The 21,853-nt window shown below is 47.3% G+C and overlaps 1 protein-coding gene across 2 annotated transcripts in view; it reads left to right on the plus strand.

The window, feature by feature from the left end:
* Positions 1-4,463: 4,463 nt before the first annotated feature.
* The window catches only part of LOC104385811 (discoidin domain-containing receptor 2-like), a 34,249-nt gene continuing 16,859 nt past the window's right edge, over positions 4,464-21,853 (plus strand). Inside the window, exons 1-8 of one of the 2 annotated variants that reach the window (XM_009994309.1) lie at positions 4,464-4,487; positions 4,817-4,831; positions 8,517-8,541; positions 10,901-11,003; positions 13,494-13,722; positions 17,358-17,505; positions 17,715-17,820; positions 20,523-20,709. In XM_009994309.1, the coding sequence (XP_009992611.1) occupies positions 4,464-4,487; positions 4,817-4,831; positions 8,517-8,541; positions 10,901-11,003; positions 13,494-13,722; positions 17,358-17,505; positions 17,715-17,820; positions 20,523-20,709 (837 nt within the window). Of the gene's footprint in view, positions 4,488-4,816; positions 4,832-8,390; positions 8,542-10,900; positions 11,004-13,493; positions 13,723-17,357; positions 17,506-17,714; positions 17,821-20,522; positions 20,710-21,853 lie in introns of those variants that run through there. The other variant, XM_009994308.1, reaches the window with a different exon arrangement.

A 21,853-nucleotide genomic window follows, 5' to 3' on the forward strand; every position in this document is an offset into this window, starting at 1 on the left:
AACTGGAGAAATGTAGCAAGTATCTCAGGGCAGTGAGAAATATTTAATACCTATATAGCAAAATAAATGTAATCAGTGGTGTTTCTATTGTTGGGAAAGGTAAAAAAACCAAACACCTCATTGCTAATAATAATGCTGAAAAGTAAAACCTCTCCATGCTTGAGGAGAAGCTGGACAATATGCTGTCCTTTATGAGGATATAGAAATACCTTCTGCACTGGTAAAGAGAGAGGGTGTTAAACACAAGATACCATTTTAAAGTCTTTGAAACTTGAACAAGATTGGAACCTGTTTGTTTAGAACAAATTGGCAAAGCAGCTTCCTGAATCCTGGCTGCTGCAGTGTAATAAATCTGGGAAGACCGAAGGAGTTCCAGAAGTTTGGGGAAGACATGTTATGGCAATGTTTTGAAGCAGAGTGGGAGCAGGTAACCAGCAGGCAGTTGGGACTAACCTCCATCCAGAGCCAGAGCTGGGGAAGCTGGTGCATTAGTAAATCAATGTTACATTAAAGAAAGAACATGTTCAGTGATCCGTGTGCTCTGATGGAAAGCAGATCACATCCAAAAAGTCTTCAGGTTGTGGTCTTTAATGAGATTGCTGGATTGGTTGCCAAAAGTAACTGCCTTGACATGTACCTGGATCCTGATGAAGTTCTGCTGCTGTTGACCAGACCCTACAAGCTCCCAGGAGGCTGAAGGGACTCTGCTTTGGGAGCAGGAGCCTATCAGGTCCCTGGGGCAGCTCCTGGGCAGAGCAGTGAAGGCAGGTCCCCCTTGTCTGATCCCTGACATATCCTTACCCTCTGCTAGGGTACCCCACCACTGCTGGTAGCTGGTGGGCTCTGAGCCCAACACCCTCCTGAGCAGTTTTGGTGGTACCCTGTCTTGTGTTGGCTGCTGGTGTGAGCAGTCCTGCCCTCTCCTGTGCCCAAGTGGCAGTGTCTCAGCTTCCATTTCACTACTATGTTGAGTTGGTTGATTTACAAGTGCCACCTGATACCTGTCAAAAATAGTTCCCAGTGGGAATGTGATCCATGCAGTGCTTTACAGAGGGCTATGGAGTAGTGCTCCAGCCAAGCTCTGGTGTGGGACTAACTCAGATATCCTTCCATGAAGAAGCTGGTGGGAATCACAGCAAAACCCAGCCCGAGCTGCTCCACTGCCTGGATGGGCCTTGGTTGCACAAATGGTGACTTGGGAGAAAATATTAAGTATTTTTATAAATATAAAATATTAAGTATTTTTTATTTTTAAGTATTAAGTATATTATCCTGAAATTTGGCTTCACTGAGAAGGCTGATGGAGCCAGAGTGGTTTAGTCAGGACAAGAGAAGGCTTTGAGATACTCAAGAGCGGATGATCAGGAAGACAGAAACAAGCCCTTAACTGAGGTGTGTGGCAGGAGGGCTGACAATGATCATTGAGTGAAGTAACAGGAGCTTCTGCCTTAGCGTAAGGAAGGGGGAAGTTTTCCCTCTGCAGTCAAGCAGTGAAAGAAGTTGTCCAGAGGGGAGCCTCCATCCTTGGAGGTTTTTAATACCCAGCTGGACAAAGTCCTGCACAAGCTGCTTGGAAATTGGTGCTAACCCTGCTTTGAGCAGGAGGTGGGATTAGATCCTCTCCTGAGGATCTCCTCCAGCCTGAGTAATTCTGTGACTCAGTAACCTGATCTCCCTCTCAATGCAAGTTTGAGTACAATTAAGTAAAAGGTTATGGGGGAGCCCCTTGAGAACAGGGAGGGAGGAAGGTGGTTTAGATTGAGTGCTCTTAATACTTCATCTGTCATCTGTGTGGTTAACATGTCAGATATATGGTTGCTATGTGAGACTCTCACAGTGGAAGGTTGTAGGTCTTGAGAGAACTGTTGCTAACTTGGAGTTGATGTATTTTAAGGATAGTTTAAAAAAAAGAAAATAAAGTAACCTCCTAAAAAAAAAAAGCTGGAGAGAGAGGCCATTGTAAGGAATAGAGTGAAAATGTCTGTGTGCCAGGTACTTTCTGGTGCCTGCTCTGTGTGGGAAGGAAGCTCTGACAAGGGACAGTGATCACAGCTACTCAGGGAGAAGGGAGATAATTGGGGCTTTGGCTTTGGGTTCATCTTCTCCTGCCACTTCATCCCTCCATGTATCACCTGTCATACAGGGCTGGATCCTGGAGGCTTCTCCTCAGCTGAGGGGACCAGTCTTTTGGGGGGCTTGCTGGAGTTCAGTGAGACTCCCCCTGCCCCTGCTGCTGGGTTTAGATTTCAGGTTCCTGGGGGACAGTGTGTGTTCATGTCCTGTGTAAAGTCACAACATGCCTGACAGGCCTGCCTGGGTCCTGGGAAGTTCCTCCAGGTTCCTCAGCTGAGATAAGCACAGAGAATCCTTGCCCTGGGAGTTTATGGGAAAGGGTAGCTACATTTTTGAGTTAGCTGAGCTAAAAACCTCTTCTTGTTAATACAATGAATTGCATTTCCTTGTCTTTGGCTTTGCCTTTCTAATGGTTTCTAATTTGGGCCTTGTTACTTTGATGGATTAAATTACATTTGTTCAAGTATCCCTACGTTGGGTTTTGTGCTCAATGTGCTCTGTGCAGTTTCACAAAGCCAGGACACCCCACTCCTGTGGGACTGGCCAACAGGCAATGGGAAAATGTTAGAGGATTTGTGGGTCTCCAGCTCCTTTGCATAAACACCCACATCTCTGTCCAGGCTGTAGGTAAGGCACCCCTCCAAGCTTAGGTCCTGGCTGAACCCAGTGTTAAATGGCTGTGTCATGGGTGACTGCAGTGCTGGTCTTCTCCTAAAATCTAGCAAGAGTGAGGTGTCAGTTTTTTTCACAATAGCGCCATTAGATGTTTGGCTACGATGTGGAAAAAGAGGTTCAAACCCTTCTCAGCCTCAGGGCAGTCCTATCTGGACATAATTTTGTGGTGTCACTGCTCCTCCCTATATCCCCCACCACCTTCCTAACATTGCCATGGCTCTTCCTGGCCATCTCTGTTGGTGCCCATATTGAAGAACTGTTGCAGCTCATGCTTCATGCCAGGATCTTGCTGGACTTGCCAAGCTCCTCTGTTGTTGTCTGATGTGTTGATTTTTTTATGTCACTGTTTGCACTTGATTTGCCCAGGTGACACCCTTGTGTCATGCAGAGGCCTCTCCCTGTGCTGCCTGGTTGACTGAACATGGGGTTGGCCGTGGAGACCACATTTCAAGTTCACCTAAGGGAAAACTTGTTGCCACCTGCTTGCAGGGCTCCTGCACATATGCATGGCTGTCCTGGTACTGGTCCCATCCATTGGGGTGGCTGTCTTCCCAGGCCAGCAGGCCTGCTCTGCCTTTTCCAATCTTATGGCAGTTTTCCTTAGAAATTACCACCTTTCCATAAGATTTTTGTCCCTGTGCACCCTTTACATGTGCTATTGAAGTTGGAAAGGTGGAATCATTGTTAATGGTACATAGGGATGTATAGGAAGGAGATGACTGGGGCATAAAAGCCCTATTAAAAAACCAGAATTGATACCAGCAGTGAGAAGTATTTGAATTGCAAACCAAGCAACACATTTGAAGAGGTGATCAGAATTCTTGCTGATAAGCATTTGCAGCAGCAAATTCTGTTCCGTCTGAACTGGAGCTGCATGGGCTGGTAGTGTTGAACTCCAGAGGAAGACTGCTAGGTGTAGGGTGGGTTTGGGGTGTCTCAGATAAACTCTGAGGCAAAGAGAAATGTTCTACTGTCGTACTGAAGCCAGAAGAATGAAAATCACACTTTCCAGCCTCTGTTACTTCAGGCTCCGGGTATTGTCCCAGTTAGTAACTGTTCAGTTTTCTCTTTGAATTCCTTTAGGAATGCTGGAAGATACTGTCTAGTCCTCCTGATGGTTCCTGAACCTCTTCTGAGGACACTTTGGTTGAGGATAGATCCTCTTGTATTGCACAGAGAGTGCAGCTCTGAGTCTTGATGGTGACTCTGGAGTTTCTTGGCATGGTGCTGGGCATCCATAACAGGATTCCTGCAGCAGCCCCTGATGTCCTGCTCTGAGCTAATGATCTGCGAAGGAACCAGTTAAAACAAATGCCTGTTGCAGTTGGGATCTAGAGAGGCTCGCAAATGTGCCAGACCTCCATAATGGATCTCTGGAGGGAGAACAGTACCTGGAGGAGCTCCAATTCCCACCTTCTTCATGCACATCACTAAAGAATAGCTCCTTCCTGCTGTTGCTCTCAGGCCCTGAGCTGGGCTGGGGACATGGCTGCTCTGGGGAGAGGCTTGTTACACATGGTCTCTGCTGGCTATGTTGGGAAAAACTGCCCTCTTTTGCATTTCTTTGTGAGTTTTTCAGCTAGTATGTATTTTTTTTTCCACTCTCACAATGATTGTAACAGGATTTTATTCTCCTGCAGCCAGCTGTTAGCAATTAGCAACTTGATCCATTCAGTCCTGAGAACAGAGTTTAACACTTTCTTGTCTCTGTGAGGATGTTGCTAATCCTGTTTTTGCTGGTTTCGGGCTTGTGCTGCAGTTTTGGCACTTGCTGTGTATGTGTGGGCAGGGCAGGAAGAAAGGCATGAGTACAACAGGGAAGGCTAATGCAATTGAAAGAGCTACAAAGAGAAGCATCGAGTTGTCTACCCAGAAAAAAATCATTAGGAGGATGGTTTCCAAGCAGCTTGTACAGAGGCCTGTAGTTAGTAGTATATTCCAGCGTATTCTAGCACTGGAAGAGTGCACTTTGGGAATCCAATCTACAACTAGCCTGAGATACAGACTCAGCAGAAATCAACATCAGTAGATCTTCAAACAGCAGGTTCCAGCAGGATGAGCTCCTGAGCTGAGGCTCCTCTCAGTTATGAGATGGGAGTGAAAAACACTCCTGCTGTCCTTTCTCTGGAGGAGATTAGAAATGACACTGTGTGCAGCACCTCTCCTGGGACACCCAGACATGCATTTTGGTGGTCCAGGTCTGGGAACCAAGTGTGGTGGGAAAAGCAAACTCAGCACAGCTTGAACCCAGCTGCTGGGTCCCTGTGTGAGGCTGAGACATAGCTTGTCACTGCCACCTGGGAGTGATGAGGCCAGTCCAGACCAAACATTCAGGTTCCCTTTGTCATCAGTGGAGATGGATGTGTTGTTCCAAGAGGATTCATCCTGAATGCTCTTTAGGCAAGGACCAAATTGAAAGCCAGGTCTGGAGGCACAGGTGAGCTCTAGAGCCAGCTCTGAAGGTTTTCTTTCCCCTCCTGGAGGTCAGACGAGCCTCTATGGCCCCACATTCCAGTTGTGGCTTGCAGTTCCCCCAAGCTACCCTGTTTCTGTTTGATCTGCTGAGCTCCATGTACCCATCAAGTACCCTGGGAACCCTCCAGCCCACAGGACAGGTGGGACAGACCTAAGCCACCCCAAGCCAGTGCCCGTTGCTGGCTCAGGGCAGGAGCTGACATGGTGCTTGGACATTTCTGTACTACTTCCCTTGTCCACCCTCCACCCTGTTCCTTCTCCCCTCTTGTTAAATTTGACATCCTGAGTGTTGCATTCAAGTGGTTAAATGATGTCACTGGCTCGGTGGCAACACAATAGGTGTGAGTTAGAATTGTGGGGTGAGCTTTGCATAAAGCAAATAGGTGCTTAAATTATGGTGTTTGGGTTGTGCCTGCTCAATTGAGATAATGTTGCTGTTTGTGTTACACATCACTGGTGGGTTGCTGGTGGCCACTGTCATGGCTTTGCTCACATGTTGTTTTGAGAGGATGACAGACTTAGCACATCTACTCTTTTGTCAGAAGACTAAATCCTTATGCTAAGACTCAGTTTTTCTTGGGGTGGTGGCTGATCCAGACTAGGGTGTGGGCTCTGTGCTCCCTTGCAGGCACCTGCCTCCCTGCTGGTGGTGCTTCTTTGCTGGGCCTTTGGATCAATTGGGAAGCCCATAGAGGTGTCTGTGGTTGCTGTCATTTCTCTCTTGCTTCAGCAGCAGGCTCTGGTCCCCAGAGCCAGGTGTGATTCTCCTTCAGTGCTTTCTGACCACCGTTTCCCTTCACCCTGCCCATGTTGCAGAGGGAGCTCCCAGGGTGCTTGGGTGGGTGCTGGCCTGTGTCTTGACAGCTGCCTGCTTGCCAGGCTCAGTTTCTGGACTCTGAAGGGGATGATGAGGACATGGAACATGGGTGTGCTCATCCTCTGCCATCTGAGGGCTCCCGTAATAGCTGGCAGCTTTTATTCACCTGGGAGATGTTTCTAAGCTGCTGTTCTCCTACCAGGGTCTCCTCAGCAACTTGCAGCTCTGTTCTGTGGCTGGTCTAGATCTTTTCCAGCCCAGGCTACACTCACAGAGTGGGCAGACAGCTGGGCCATGCCTGGCACACCATACACCACCAAACAGGTCTCTGCCATGTTTCCCATCACCTCCTGCAGGAATATGGCTGAAGTTAGAGCCTAAATGTTCCTGACACTCAAGTTTCTCAGGTCCTGTGGGAGGGCAGTCTCCTCTAGGGCTGAACCCTCCACAGTTCCTCCCTGCTTTGGGAGCCTCTGGGCCACCCTAGCAAACTGCCAGCATAGATGAGCATCCACCTGGTCTTTCTTCAACTCTGCTGCAAAAATGTCTTTACAAAATCTCCCTCCACATGGCTACAAGAAGTTGCTGCTCTGTGGTACATAGTCTATCATGGGATGGTGGGAATTGTTGTGTTTCCATCAGAGATAACCCCTCCCCTCCGTTTCAGGGGGAGAGACAACCTTGAATGCACACACAGCTTGAGAGTCCTTGGTCTAAACCTCTTCTCTGATGGGCAGCCCCTCCTGCTGAGATGTGGGCTGCTTTTTCTCTCCAGTGCTTTGCTTTTGCACGCTCACTACCCAAGATGCTGCAAAATCACAGAACCCTGTGGTCACCCTCCTCCCAGCCCTGGCCAGGGTGCTCCCGTGGAGCACAAGAGGTGGCTGAAGCAGAATTGGGGGGCTGGAAATTGTTTTAGCCTCTTTTTTTGGGTTTGCTTGTGTTGTCTCTTGGCCTGTCCCAGCACTGGGCACACCCACCCATCAGTAGTTTCTCTTCCTGCATGAGCGTTTGGCTTGTTTCCCAAGGCTGCCCTTACTTGTTTTTCAGGCTCAGAGCCATCTTTTCTGACTGAATCCAGCAGGGACAATGGCCAGTAGCAAATCCTTAGGAAAGAGAATAAAAACAGGGCAAGCCTCAGTGATTCTAACCCTGATTTAGCTTCTGGGCGTCTAGCAATCCGCAGCTGGGGGATTTCCTGAGCCAAAGGTTTTTTACCTTTGGATTTAAGAAGCCGTGGTGTGTCTTTCTGTTGTGAATATAACCAATTGTTTTGGTATCCTTGGCAACTCAGGGCTGTGACCTGTGCAATTTAATTATGTGGGGTGGAAAAAATACAGCCTTTTGTTACAAATCTTTGAGCTAATGGCATCTGATGCTCTGGTATTTTTACACGCATGTATGCACTTCCATAGTGATGGTCTCTTTCTTTATCTTCTCTTCCTTTCCTAACAAATCCTAACATTCAGTTTTGCCTTTTTACTACCACTCTGAGGGTTTCTGAGCAAACACCCTCTGCTCATGTCAACATTTCGTTTAGTGATTGGTTGTGTTCTTTTTGCCTGATGTTTCAGTAAGAGGCAGAGCCTTTAAGCTGCCTTCTGCAGAGCTGGCTTCCAGGATGGGAGCCTCCTGAGGCTCTTTGTAGTGAATGTGGACACAAAGAATTCACATAACTCTGCTGATATGACCTTGTGTTACTTTAGGTGTTATCATAGCTTTCCACTGAAATTGCCAGCATTTAAGCCTTTTGCTGTTTTCCTTGTTTCCAAACAGGAAATTAAGTGTGCTTGCATGGTGAGTGCACATGCTCTTTTGGCAGCAACGTGGTCATGTAGGGAGAGATTATTTTCACCCTCTTTTAGACATTTATCTTCAGGCTGTGTGACAAGTTCCAGAGAGCCCACATGGCTACTTGGAGGAGAGAGCTGGTGAAGGGAGAGGTGTGCGCTGGGTGGATAAGCCCCCTTGGGGAGCCTGGTTGGACCATTCAGGTTCCTTCTAGATGCAGCTTCAATACTATTAATACAATAGGGAAAGCGAAGAGTCGATGGGGAGAGATCACTTTGCACTGGACTTGGTTAAGAGCAGTTAAGAAAGTATGTCTGCATAGTAGTCATGGCAACTGAGCTCCTACAAGCTGAATTATGTTAATAGTTCTAGGGATGGTATAGCCAGTCAGGCAATCATTAATTCTTTACTGATCAGGTGATGAGTCAGAGCAGGGCTGAGTACTCAAGACACTTGAAGGCATGGAAGATTGCCCAACCCATCACGAGGCAATGACAGTATAGCAAGTCTGCAGCACAGAGAAGTCCTGCCTTTGGAGGACTCTCATCTTCTCTCTTTGCTTTGTCTTTCAGAAATGTAGATGACAGCTCCTGTCTTTGAAGGACTCGCACCCGTCTGACCCTGCGCGGCACCTCCGGTTGCTACCATGATCTTCTGCATGCTGCTGTTGGCCTCACTGCCTGAGCCATCTGGTGCTGAAGTCAACCCTGGTAGGGAGCTGCCAGGCTGGGAGAAGACTTTTATCTCCCACCTTTCCTGTGTTTGTTCTCAACCTTTCTTTGCCCCCTTACGGTGAATGCATACAAACATAATGAATTCAAGTAAGTGTCATCACTCACATAGTCCCTGAATGTCCTTCTCTGGACTGAGTTGGCCAGTCTTACTTGACAGCTGTACTGGAGTGAAATGCTTCTCCTGACAGTCCTAGCAGGGCTCAGGCATGTGGATATATCCCCTTCTCTGCCCACTCAGAGGGTCTGTGGTCTCAGGCTTCTCCTGAGCTCTGATTATCTCTTTATCAGTTTGACCATGTGTCCCACAGAGCAAACCTGGCTCTAGGCTGGCTCAGAGATACTGTGCTTGCTGTGGGAAGCAAGTTACCAGTTAGCAAAGCATAGGCCACAGCTCTCCAGCCATTAAGAGGTTCTGGAGAGTGAGATGTGGAAGGAAAGGTGGAAAAACCTGCCTGAAACCAGGACATTGGCACAAATGTAGGGTGGAGATAGGGATATGAGCCTATGAGTCCCTGTGGAGAGCATAACATCTTATCCTACAGCATTTGGCAAGTTATAGTCATGATGGAAATGAGGAAAATAATGGTCTGCAATGTACTGCAAAAATCCCTGTAACGAGGTGGTTTGAGCTGGAGACAGTCTGTGAAATAAACGAGGCTAATGCTTTTCCAGCTTGGCTGAAGGTGTGGTGAGGCAGCAGTGCTACCCTCAGGGCTTTCATCTTCTCTGCTGGGTCTGGCTGTGGAGACCTCTGACTGTGTCTGGCTCTGCCCCTGCTCTGTGGATCTTTGCAGAGGGTTGAAGTGGTGCTGCCACCAGCCAGAAGTGAAGTGATGCCTCTAGGGGGGCTCAGCAGACACTGCTGTGTTCCCTGTTACCAGCCATACACCTCCCAGCACGTCCCACTTTGAACTGGGGTAGCTGTCTGGTTCTGATGATTAAAACTAGAGGAAGAAGAGGGAGGGTGGCAGCAAGGTCAATCACATGCAGATCCCTTGTGGTGGCACACCAGAAGGTGCAGGAATAGCTTCCTTACCACTAGGTCCTGGGAGGTAGGGTGTCTCTGAGCTGTGGTCCCAGCCTCCTGCCATCATCTTTTTCCACCAAAAAATACCTCAGGTAATTATTTGACTCGTGGTTGGTTGTTCTGAATGGTGGTAACAACAAGGTGTGTTTCATGCCCCTCTTTTTTCATGTAGCTTCTGGTCCTGGTGAACAGCTTTATCTAGGTCTGGTGGCAGTTATCAGATACAGAAGTGAGGAAGAGACCCAAGGCTGTGCCCTCGCTGAGGGACAGGCAAGCAGACCTGGCGCTGGCAGCAGGCAGCATCGCTCTCAGGGTGCCAGCCAAAACATGCCACTCCAGAGTGATTGGAGCATCTGCTGGCACTTTTCTGTGTTACTGCAGACAGGGGAGGAGCTGGGGCTGTTGTGGGGCTGCTGAGAGCTCAGAGGACAAAGGCCAAAAATCTATAGGATCTCAATAACTTGCTTTTTAATCTGCTGTTGATGTGGGTCTGACAAAAATATCTTGCCTGGTTTGGATACTGAGCCTTAATGAATATATTAAGGGTTTGAGTTTTCTGAAACGTCTTTAATACTCCAAGATGTGTTAAAAATCTTGTGTCAGGGGAGAGAGCTTGGCCAGCTTGGATTTGTAAACTACATCTGCACTTTCTTTGGTGGGTTGAGTTTGTAGAGCTCCGTGGCTTGAGCCACTTGTGTTTGTGCTCCCTGGAGGCACCAAGTGTGAGAGTCCTCTCATGCCTGCTCCACTTGAGCTGGGGGCAGGGAACAGAGCAGGAGGGGCAGTGTGGATGGTCCAATGTAAGCTGTAACCAGCAGTGACAGGGCAGAGCAGATGTTTCCATAAACTGGTCTAGTAATCTGTAATAGAAGCTGTTTAACTTCTCACTTGTTACTGGACTGGTGAAAATAATAATTGTCCCTATTTGAATGTAAGTCAAGCAGCTGGTTTATTCCAGAAGAAGAAGGAAAATATTTAATGAATGCTTCCTTTCTCATCATTATTGATAAGTCATTTTTCATTGTAAAATAGGTCCATGCAACCAGTAACACTGGTATGTTCCATGTTCTTAAAATGTTCCTTTGTAAAGTTTTGCCTTGCCAGGACTCTGCTGAGCTGTCCTGGCTGGGATTGTATTTCATTACTTACAATTTCAGTTTCTGGTAATTATGAAGTATTTAATCCTTTGCATTCTCTATTTTATTATTACCATGTTTATTTCCTAGGCACGATAGCCTTTTAATGAAAGCTGTCTGGTGGTTTGGTACTGACGTGGTGCTGATCTTTTGCCTCTGTCCCCACGCTCAGCTATCTGCCGTTACCCTTTGGGAATGCACGAGGGGACGATCCGAGATGAGGACATCACAGCTTCCAGCCAGTGGTATGACTCCACAGGACCCCAGTATGCACGGTAGGTTAGGCCCTGACAAAAAATACGATCACTTTTTTTCATCTAGTTATCCAGGATGTGATTGAGGAAGAAGTTCCCTTAAAGAAACCTTCAAGAACTTGTTCGCTGCTTCCATATTAAATTTAACTCGTGAACGGTGAAAGACCAAGAGGCAGTGGTCATGGTCAGAAGCTCAGATACAACAAGTTCAGATACAACATTAAGAAAAACAAATCCTTCCCCATGAAAATGAAGGCATGGACAGGTACCCAGAGAGGTGGTGGTGTCTCAGGGTCTGGAGATTTTCAGGGCTTGGTTGTACAAGGCCTTCAGCAACACACTGTAGCTTTGGAGTTAGCCCTGCTGTGAGCAGGAGACAGGACTAGAGACTTCCAGAGGTTCCTTCCAACCCTCACCTACCTCTAGTCTGTGAATAAATCTAATAGATTTGTGACTTACATGTCAGCTAGAGGCAGTGCTCCTGGGATTCTTGTTGAGTGCTTTAAACTGAATCATAGGAAGTCATTTATGCGGATGAACTTCTCAAAAGCATCCTATTAAGGAAATGGGCTGTGTCCACTTGGTCTCAAAAACCTGGAAACCGTGGACTTAAGGAATTGTTAGAAAGCAGCTAAAGGATTTTTCTTTCAATATCAAGCAGTACTGCAGCCTCTCTCATGAGCCTGGCTTTCCCTTTTTTTCTAATGGCATTTCTCTCAAAGCTACTAACTGAATTGCAAAATACTTACATTTGTAAGTTTATTTAGTGTTGTTTGTGGTGATACCAAACATTCCTACAGTTTTGGTGCAAGTCAGATATGAATTTCAGGTTAACTATGGTACTTAGATTTTTATGATGAATTTGTGCAGTCCAGAGTCATGAAACTCTGCTACTGCTTCATTTATTTTTTTTTCTCTTTGCTAGAGCAAAGATGCAAAGTGTTGTGTGTTTTTAATGTAGTTGGAACAAGCCTGTGGGTCTGCAAACTGGGAGATATATTTTGTTCTCCAAGGTATGGCTTGTCTCCAGTTCTGCAAATACTTCAGGCATCAACTTACCATCTGTTACCATCATCTCTTTGCCAGGGCAGCTGGATGTCCACAGGGTGAAGACCCAAAGGCACCCTCTAGCTGACTTCATTTTGTTAGAGGACATAGTTGTCCTGTGCAGATGTCTGTCCCTGTCATTACACAGTCACTCTTCCTGCCTTTCTTATAGCTTCTTTTAGCAAGTCTTGTATGAACAGCTGACCAACCTGGGGCAAAAATCTTCTCCAGCCTGTGCCTTGACCTTCTGTCTCTCCTTCTAGGTGCTGCCTTCTTTGATGTATGGGGGTTGGCACTCATGGGTCCCACCAGAGACAGAATAGCTGTCCAGAAGACAGAGGCACTCAGCTGTTGGCTAAAAAACCCCTGTTGCTGAGAAATCCACATGGTCTTTTTGTGCCTATATACGTTTTTCAAATTTAAAACTCTCACCACCTTGTGGCTTGCAGAGCTGAGCCTGCAGGAGCCCAGGTGAAGCTGTGCTGCCTTTAGTGGCTCCACCTGCTGATGGCTACAGTGCTCTGCTCCATCTCCAAGGATAGAAGCCTTAATCTCTGCTGCTGGTGCCACAACACTCAGTTTTGAAGCAGAGACCTTCCCATACACTTAGCAGTGTCCTGCACAGGCAACGCTGCTGAATGAGGGAAAGCTGAAAGATAAATTGAGATGAGCCAGAATAATCTGTACCTGGGCAGAGCTTTTCTTTCTAAAATTTATTTTTAAGATAGTTCCTCTTTGTGCTTGTAAGAGCTGTAGGAGATGGTCAAGCAAGAGGTTCAAGCCTTACTGTGTGGGGTTTAGGAGAAGTAAGTGTATACTTAACAGGAAGGTGATAAAAAGCATGCAGTTTGCAACTACCTACCCACATAGCATAGTTGTTTCCAATCAATGTGAAAGTGTCTGGGAAATAAAAAATTACTTCTAAGAGTTAAAGAAAGGTATCTGAAACTGAGGGGGTTCTGAACAGGGGAAAATTGGTTGCAGGCCTCTGGTGAGTCTCAGTTGAACATCACCCCAAAGAAGAGAGCTATTTGTTAGACAGCTGTCAGATCTCACTTGCTGCTTTGGCTTCTTCCTCCCAGTTCTCAAAGTTCCAAGGGATTTCCTCAGTCCCTGGAAAGGATGAACTCTTGGAAGTGACATTATTTTTGTGTGTGTGGTTTTTTCCTTCAGGTTACAAAGGGAAGAGGGGGACGGAGCCTGGTGCCCAGCTGGCTTGTTGGAACCAAAAGATGTACAGTTCCTTCAAATCGACCTGCACAAGCTCTTTTTCATCACCTTGATTGGGACCCAGGGCCGACACGCCCGTGCCACCGGGAAGGAATACGCCCGTGCCTACCGGCTCCGGCAACAACCGCACCCGGCGGAGCCGACTCTCAAAGTTCCAAGGGATTTCCTCAGTCCCTGGAAAGGATGAACTCTTGGAAGTGACATTATTTTTGTGTGTGTGGTTTTTTCCTTCAGGTTACAAAGGGAAGAGGGGGACGGAGCCTGGTGCCCAGCTGGCTTGTTGGAACCAAAAGATGTACAGTTCCTTCAAATCGACCTCCACAAGCTCTTTTTCATCACCTTGATTGGGACCCAGGGCCGACACGCCCGTGCCACCGGGAAGGAATACGCCCGTGCCTACCGGCTCGACTACAGACGCAACGGGGAGCGCTGGATCTCCTGGAAGGATCGTCAGGGCAGGAAGGTGAGTGCAGTGGGACTCCTGCAGCACACAGATCAACTCAGAGAACTAGACTGTAGAGGGCACATCCTCTACAGCCTGCCTGGTGTGTTGTACTTCATCCTGGCTCTTCTCTGTCAGAGTCCTCTGCCTTAACGCCTATGTTTGCTGTTGGGCTGTTGTTCCCCTGAGCTGGTGCCCCAAATCTCAGCCATTGCTGTGTCTGAAAACTGTGGCTCTTCACTGCCTTTCTGTCCATGTTCAAAACACCATGTGAATGTCCTTCTACCAGCCAGACCCTTGCTTCTAAATTGGAAGCTGCAAAGCAGATGCCTAGTTTGTGATTAGAAAAAGGAAGGGAGTGGTAGGGAATGGAAATGAGATTCTGGGTGTTTGATGGTAGGGAGCAGTGAGGAGGAAAAAGTTTAGAGGGTAGGAAATGTGCTGAGCACACACACTCAGAGGCTTCCCCCCTCACCACCATTGAGTTTTGCTGTCTCCAGCTCTGAGCACACAGCTTAGTGCTGGCTGTGCTCTGGGCATGTTCATAAGCTCTTATTAAACTTCCTGGGAAGGAATCCCCTTCTCTCATCTGCAGCTCATCTGACCTGACCACCCTGCCTCGGGCTGGCTTGTGGAGTCTGAAGAACTAAGACCCATAGGTCCTGGGTGTGGTGATGCTTTCTAGCCCTGGGGTGCTTTGGAAAGCTCAGTGGGGCCTGCATTGCAGTGTCAGGTAATACCTTACAGCTTGTCAATGAATTATTTGCTCACTCAGACCTTTGATCTGCTGTTTGGCCGTTACCGTTATATTGCCCATCCCTCCTGTTTCTGTGTGTGCTGCCAACACCATGTTTGCAGGATGGGAGGGGAAGTTTAAACTCCCTGGGCCTAACTGTTCTTGGTTGGTACTTCCTTAGCTGAAGTCTGTCCATATCTGGAGTTATATCAGAATTCAGTTGGTTACGTGACCACAAGCAGCTAAATGCTTCTCATCTCCCACCCCAGTCCTGGGCAGAGCAGTGTTCTCAGTCTCTCAGGGCTATCTTAGTGTCAGGTGGATTTAGGATGGATCAGGTTTTGCAGGATCTCCCTCTTGGTCCATAACAAGGTTATGACCATGTATTCAGCTGTGCAAGAGATATAAATTGATCCATCCTCTGTTCTATTCTGTATGTGGAAGTCCACATGGATTCTGTCAGTGCGTGTACGTGTTCCCCATCACATGAGACCCAGGAGTTTTCCCTGCTGGTATTCTTAGAGAAGATGATTTTACTCTTCTGGTTCTGATGTTCTGGATGTAACATACACAATGGGGTGCAATTCCTGCCATTTCAGCTCCTCTAAGATGACCTTGACACATTTTTCAAAAGGTGTTGCTGGTATCCGTTAGTGAATCCATCTTTCAGAAGCATTCTGCTGTCTGGCCAAATGATTTGGTAAAAATGTCCTGTAAAGTCATTCAAGCCTTGGAATGAGGTCCAGATGGAGGTGCAGGATCTTAATCTACTTACTTGTATGCATTAGGAAGGTCTATGCAGTTGATAGATGCCCAGTCACTGAAATCTCAGAGTATGACTATGTGAGCCCATCTTGGCATGTCTGTCCAAAGAGATCACACAAATGGCTTCAGGCAAGAAAACCCCAACAGACCCCTGCACCAGGTGTTGGGTCACCAGACATGTAGCACATCCTGCTGCTCACTACAAAACTCACCCCCAGCTTTAATTTAGTCAGTGATGGCAAAGGGTGAAGTTGTCCCCTTGTCTCTGAGCCCAGCTAAGGGTGGTGCTCTCCACTGGCACTAGTGTTGTGTGGTGCCCTGTTGAGTCCTGCTCCCACATCGACCTCTGGTATCAGCCACCTGCAGTTGTTTGCCACCAGCATCAATGTTGGGAACGTTGGCATCAGTAGTGGCCAGGACTGGAAGCTGGTGCTGACTTTGTTCCATGTACAACTGATTCTTTGGGGTTTTTGACCCTGAGAGACTCTGTGTTCAACAGCAGCAACCCCACCTTGTGGAGGTGATTTGCAAAGTGCATCTTCTCTTTTGCTCCTCAGGGGATACCTGTACAGGACAGGCAAAAATGTCAGCTCTTCATTTACAGAGCTGGTGCAAAGGTGCTCAAGGAGTGGCTGTAGGTTTTTTCCTTTTCCTCTATCCAGCTCTTTGACCATGTAGGACGTTTTGGCTTGACATACCTGCCTCCCTCAGGATTCACTAACTCCAGAGGATCTGTTCAACCCCTTTATGAAGATGTGGGGTGTTCTGCCACATGTTGTCTCCTCTTGGGTTTTATCTCTTATCAACCAGGTCTTTTGGAGCCAGCCTAGATGCCTTCCAGGTCTCCTGTCTGAGGCCATCAGACACTTGAAAGGTGTTGATAACCCTGAAAGGGTGAATTGCTGTCACTTGGTTCCTGAAGATTACTTATGTGTCCCTTCTTCACTGGAAGAAGTCATGTTTCTCCTAGGAAAAGAGATATTAAGAGGCTTTAGATTAAAAGCCTGTTGAGAAGCTGAAGAGGATGAGGAAGTGAGCTCACTCTTTGGCTTTCCTTCTGCTCTTTGGTCACCTCTTGGGTCTGTGCACCTTTACTGAGCTGTGCAACCAGGTGCAGGAAACTGTTTCACAGCTATGCTAGTGTGGTCCAGAACAACCAGCTTTGAGTGGCTCTTCAGGGAGATTCAGTCTTTTGAGTGGCTTCCTTTTGTGGTACAATAAGGACTTCCACATCTCAGTGAGCTCTTCAGCCACATTCACTCTTTGGAGATCTTCCCTGCTGCCATGAAGAGGAAGCCCACCTTTCTTCTCCCTCATTGGCCTCCCTTGTCTTTTAAAGTTGCCTCTACATCAACAGTTGCAATCCATGTGGTCTTTTGAGTAACCTCAGGGTCTGGTTCATCCTTCTCACCAGTGGCATCTTTGAACAGGAGCCCTCAAATTTATAATTCAGACTTGATTTCAAAAGTCTTCTTAGTCTGTTTCCACAGGTCCATAGCCTTTTTAAAAAAATCAGTCTCTTAGGCAAGTTGTGCCCACTGCTGGGGCAGTGACAGCTCCAGCTGTTCCCACACACTGTCCAAATGAGTTGTAGGCTGTTTGCAGAACTGTGAGGGGAAGAGGAGGGTGCATGTCCCTGCTGTGTCAAACTGTTTCAGCAGAATGAGGTGACTGTGAGCACTTCAGTTTGAGACACCTGCCATGCAGCTCTTGCACCTTCATCCCCCAAACGCTGCAGCATCTCTGGAATTCTGTTGGCTCATAGGAAAAGGGCATCAGGACCCTCCGCTTGGGTCACTGGTGCTCAGTTACCTGCTCTCAGAGTGTACATGGAAACTCATTTGAAGAAAGGAGGTTACACACCAATAACTGGAGGTTTCTGCAACATCTAGTCCACATGTACGTTCATCTCCTACCTGCCTTTCCTCCTCTTCCTCAGAATAGTGCCTGGTATGTCCAGTGCAGTGGCCAGGAGGTGAAACAGCAGCACCCTGTGAGCCATGTACCAGGCAGGAGGAGGGGAGCAGCAGCAGCTAATCCCCTGCAGATACTGCACGGGGAACCTCCCCAGTCCCAAATGGTAGGATCCAAGTACACCACTGTGCAAATGGACAGCACAGGAGGGAGAAGTTGCTGGTAAGGATCTTTTCTCCAGGTGATCCAAGGCAACATCGACACGTACGACGTGGTCCTGAAGGATCTTCGGCCTCCAATCATCGCGCGCTTCGTCCGGGTGATCCCGGTGACCGAGATGCCCATGACTGTCTGCATGAGGGTGGAGCTCTATGGCTGTGTCTGGTATGGTAAGTACCAATTCCTCTGCCTCTCCCTGCAAAGGAATCTGTACATGACACTGACTGGGACTCGCGGGCGTCCCACGTCTGCAGAGGGAATCCCAGGCCCACGGATTCTGCTTCTGTTGGTCCACAGCATAAATAAAAGGATCATATGGACAGAGATGGTGGAAGGCTGCTGCTGCTGTATTTCTGAGGTATATGGCCTTCTTTTTTAGATGGTTTGGCATCCTATAGCATCCCTGAAGGAGGGACAATAGCGGCTCCTGGCTTCCCCATCGTTTATCTGAATGACTCGACCTATGATGGATACCAGGAGCGCAGGTGGGAGAAGTCGTCCTGTTCTCTCTCGGTCACTGTGCAAACTTTCTCTTCCTTCCTACTTACCCTCTCCCTAGTATCTTGTATCCCAAACACTTCTTTGAGACCTCCAGAACTGCAAGCTAGCCTACTAGTTCTCCAAAGCATCGTGGCTTTGTTATCCCAGGCCCTTTGACACGTTGTTAAAGGAGGACACGGGTTCAGGATGTGTCAGATTAGTTTCCCTCAGCTGATAAAGGCTGGCAGGAAAGAAGTTTGTGTTTTTGTTAGTAGAAGCTGGTGCTTCTCTTAAAAGAGAAGAGTGTGTCCTTACATAGCTAAGTGCTGTCTTTGTTCATAGCTTCCATCTTTGCATGATGTAATGACACACCCCTGATGTGTCTGATTTGCCTTAATGCCCTCATTGTTCTTGGTCACTAACTGTGACCATATTCATTGCACTGATTTCTTTGATGGTTCAGGTAGAGCCTTAAGCTGTCGTTGATACTGCAGATCATAAGGTGCTGCTACTCTTCTGTTGCCCCAGATTGGAGTGGGGGAGCTGGCTGGACCTTCTCTCTGCACAGACCCAGTATCCCTGGAGCAGATGAAGGTTCTTTGCCTCTTCATTGCCTTTGTTGCTTCTGCAGTTTGACATCTGAACTGCATTCTCTAGCAGACTGCATCTTAAACTGTTGCAGGAGGTCTCCAGGGTAAACTGGGCATCCGAGAGAGTGCGCAACACCTGAACTCTAGGCCTGCAGTGATACCTCTGAGCTCCTGGACAGATTTGACATATTGTTTTTGAAAACAAAGCTCTGATGGACTTGAAACAACTTGGAAAACTGCCTCACTCCCTGTGAGAAACTCCAGGTCAGCAGAGGCACCACTACCAATGTGGTATGAGAGGAAGGTGGCTGATTACTCACTGTAAAGATTTCTTGGGAATGATGCTTTTCCAGCTTGGAGTCAAAAGCTTAAAGTAACTGGATTTTGACAGCTCACTACAAGGTCTGTTAATTTTTCCCATCACTGAGATGAGTTAGATAGGGTGGCATGTTGTAGACGTTTTGGGATGTCTGGTTTACCCGATAGTTGACACTCATGGAAGGAGAGTTCATTAAGAGTCTGTATTTGAAATGTTAAATAAGTGGCTGAACTTTCAGACATTTACTAGGATCACTTTCTTTGCTATAAATGCAGATTTGAGTGTGTTTCAACTGCTTGAAACCTCAGACAAACTTGGGCATGAGGTCTTTCTTGAGGCAGCATCTCCCTGCCTGTGCAGGAGTGTGACTAATAAGTGACCTGGTGTCAGTCATTGTCTTAAGGTGCTTTAATTCTATGTCCTGTTTCAGTTGTCATTAACTTCCTGAAATTTTTTACTGTTACTTAAATTTTATTTGTTTTGTGTTTTGATGATTTTTGTAAACGTGTTCTGTCATGCTGGAGGTTAAAATAACTGGCTGGAAAGTACATTCCTCATGCTTGTAAGATGCTGCAAGATACTGAGTAACAGTGTCTTCAAGTTTATATCTGATGCTTTCAAGCTGCATTGATATAGTAGGATTAGATATTGAAAAAAGGCTTTTATGTGCAGAAAGATGTAAGTTTTGCTCTTAGCTGTTCAGCACTAGCTTAGGGAGCTGGATCTGCTGAGGAGTGTCAGGGAGCTACATATGTGACCACCAAACCCAAAGTGCTAAGCAAAGGCTCTTTCAAACTGCTTTGACCTCTAAGTCATGTCCCTGACTGGCCTGGAAGGATTCTGCCTCAGTTGGTCCTGTTGTGGAGTCAAGGGACACTTAGCTGTGCATGTTCTGGTGACAGCAGAGCTCTCCTGGAATGGACTTGCAGAGCTTTGGTGCATGTAGCCACAGCCCAGGTGAGGCAGCTGAGTGAAAGAAGTCGAGAGAGCAAGCTCAGGCACCAGCACAGCTGAACTGTTTGTACCTTCCTGCTCTAGGACAAGGGACCTGCCAGGGGTGGAACCCACAGGGCAGCTGGGTCAGGAGTGACACCACATCTGGTATTGCCTACAGTGCTGGAAAAGTGCATAGTGGGCTCTGCAGCCTCAGATAGGAAGTGGAACGAGGCAGGGTCCTGGGTGAAGGGTTTGATCAGCTTTGGAGATGGAGCTGATGATGCTTTCTCCTCTTGCACAAGGAGCAATGCCAGGAATCTTGGAGATGGAGCTGATGGTGCTCTCTCCTCTTGCACAAGGAGCAATGCCAGGAATGATCCCAGTTAGAACTGGCTGTGGCTGGGTGAGCTGCCCATGGTCTCACTGCTCTTTTTCCTGCTTTTCTGTGCCTGCCTGCAAAACTTTCCCCACTGGCTCCCCCAAGGAGGATGGAGCAGTGTTCCTGCCATGCAGCCCATGCTGAAATGCTGCAATTAAAGCTCTGTTTGGAGAGCACACAGTGTCATTTTCTGGAGTCTCAGTTTTCATTCTCAAGAGACTCTGCTCAAACTTGGCTTTGCTGTCAGTGCTTCCTATCAATGCAAAAACTTCTGCCTTTTCCCAAGCAGGGAAGGGTTTTAAAAGCCCAGCCCAAACAAAATAAAGGGAGGTTGCATAAAATCAGGGAATGAGTTCCAGTCCAGGATGGATTAAGAGTAAACAAATGCATGTTTTCCTGGTGCCAGTGGAAGGACCCGAGTGCTTTCACTCTGGAGCTCTCCTGGCTGCTGCTCTGCCTTGACTGTTGGTTTTCTCCTGCTAGGCACTTGTACGGGGGGCTGGGCCAGCTGACAGATGGTGTGCTGGGGCTGGATGACTTCACCCAGAGCCACCAGTACCGTGTGTGGCCAGGCTATGACTACGTTGGCTGGAAGAACGAGAGCTTCAGCACAGGCTTTGTTGAAATGGAATTCCAGTTCGACCGGCCCCGGAACTTCACCTCCATGAAGGTAGTTGGTGTTGTCCTGCTCCAGCAGCCTGGGGGGCAGCCTTTGGGGCTGGGTGCTTCCAAAATACCCCTTTGGATCCTCTTCCCTGAGGGGACTGACAGCAGAGTCCACCATAGGCAGAATTTGATTGGGAGATGCCCCAAGTTTGCTGATGTGGAAGGTGAAGCTGGGGAGCACTTGCCTCTCCAGAGCTCTGACACTCCCAGTATTTGGCTTAAAGAAATAAAAAGCAGACACCTGAAGCAGTGGTTGGGCATCTGAGGTGGGTTTAAGATGCAGGCTGCTTACTGTCTAGGGGCTGCCTCACCCTTAAGGTAAAAGTTGTGCTTCCTTTTTGACCAAAAATTTCTCTGGATGCCTTAATCTTTGCTTGTGCTGTGGGAAATTATTTAAACACACAGGAAAAGGAGGAACTGAACTTTGAGTCTGTAGTAAACAGCAGGATCTTTTAAAAAGGCTTGGTGGCTTTTCTTGTAGAGATTTCAAATGAAGGAGAACCCACCACATCCTTAAGTAAATTGTTTTGGTGGTTTCTTACCCTAGTTTTATTTTGTCTATTTTTAACTTGCAACTTTGGCTCTTAGCCTGTGTTTGCTGGCAAAAATAAGAGTCCTGCCTTTTCAGAAACTTTCCTGCTTCTACACTTTGATTAAACCACTCTCTTAATCCTTGATTCAGTAAACTAAGCTGGCTGAATTTCTCTGTGCCTTCCCTGGGAGATCCAGGGTCATTTTTGTGGCTATTTTCCAGTTCTTTCCTCTTTTTGCCAGCCCTCTTTTAGAGGTATAGAAGCTGGAACTGAATTGAGATTTTCCATCAAACAGCAGAAGAATGGTACCAATTTCCTGCTTTTGGATGATTCTTCTTTGTTTATGAATCTTGTGATCATATTAGTCCTTCCATCCAACTGGTGGGGAGCCAGGGTTCATTAAAACTTTGGTATCGTGCTAAAAAATCAGTTCAAAGTTATTATTGTCCAGGATAAAAGTCCAGTATAGAAAGCATCACTTACATGTTGTTCCTAAGTTCACTACCCTGAAATGAGTCAGTCCTGAAAGCTTCAGATTATTTTAGGAGACTTTGATTTATTTCCCCTCCCCCCGTTTCATTTATTTCTAGTGATTGTGCTGTCTCTTTCAGATCT

This window comes from Chaetura pelagica, unplaced genomic scaffold (assembly GCF_000747805.2).
Source record: "Chaetura pelagica isolate M959 unplaced genomic scaffold, ChaPel_1.0 scaffold132, whole genome shotgun sequence".
Lineage (NCBI taxonomy): Eukaryota > Metazoa > Chordata > Aves > Apodiformes > Apodidae > Chaetura > Chaetura pelagica.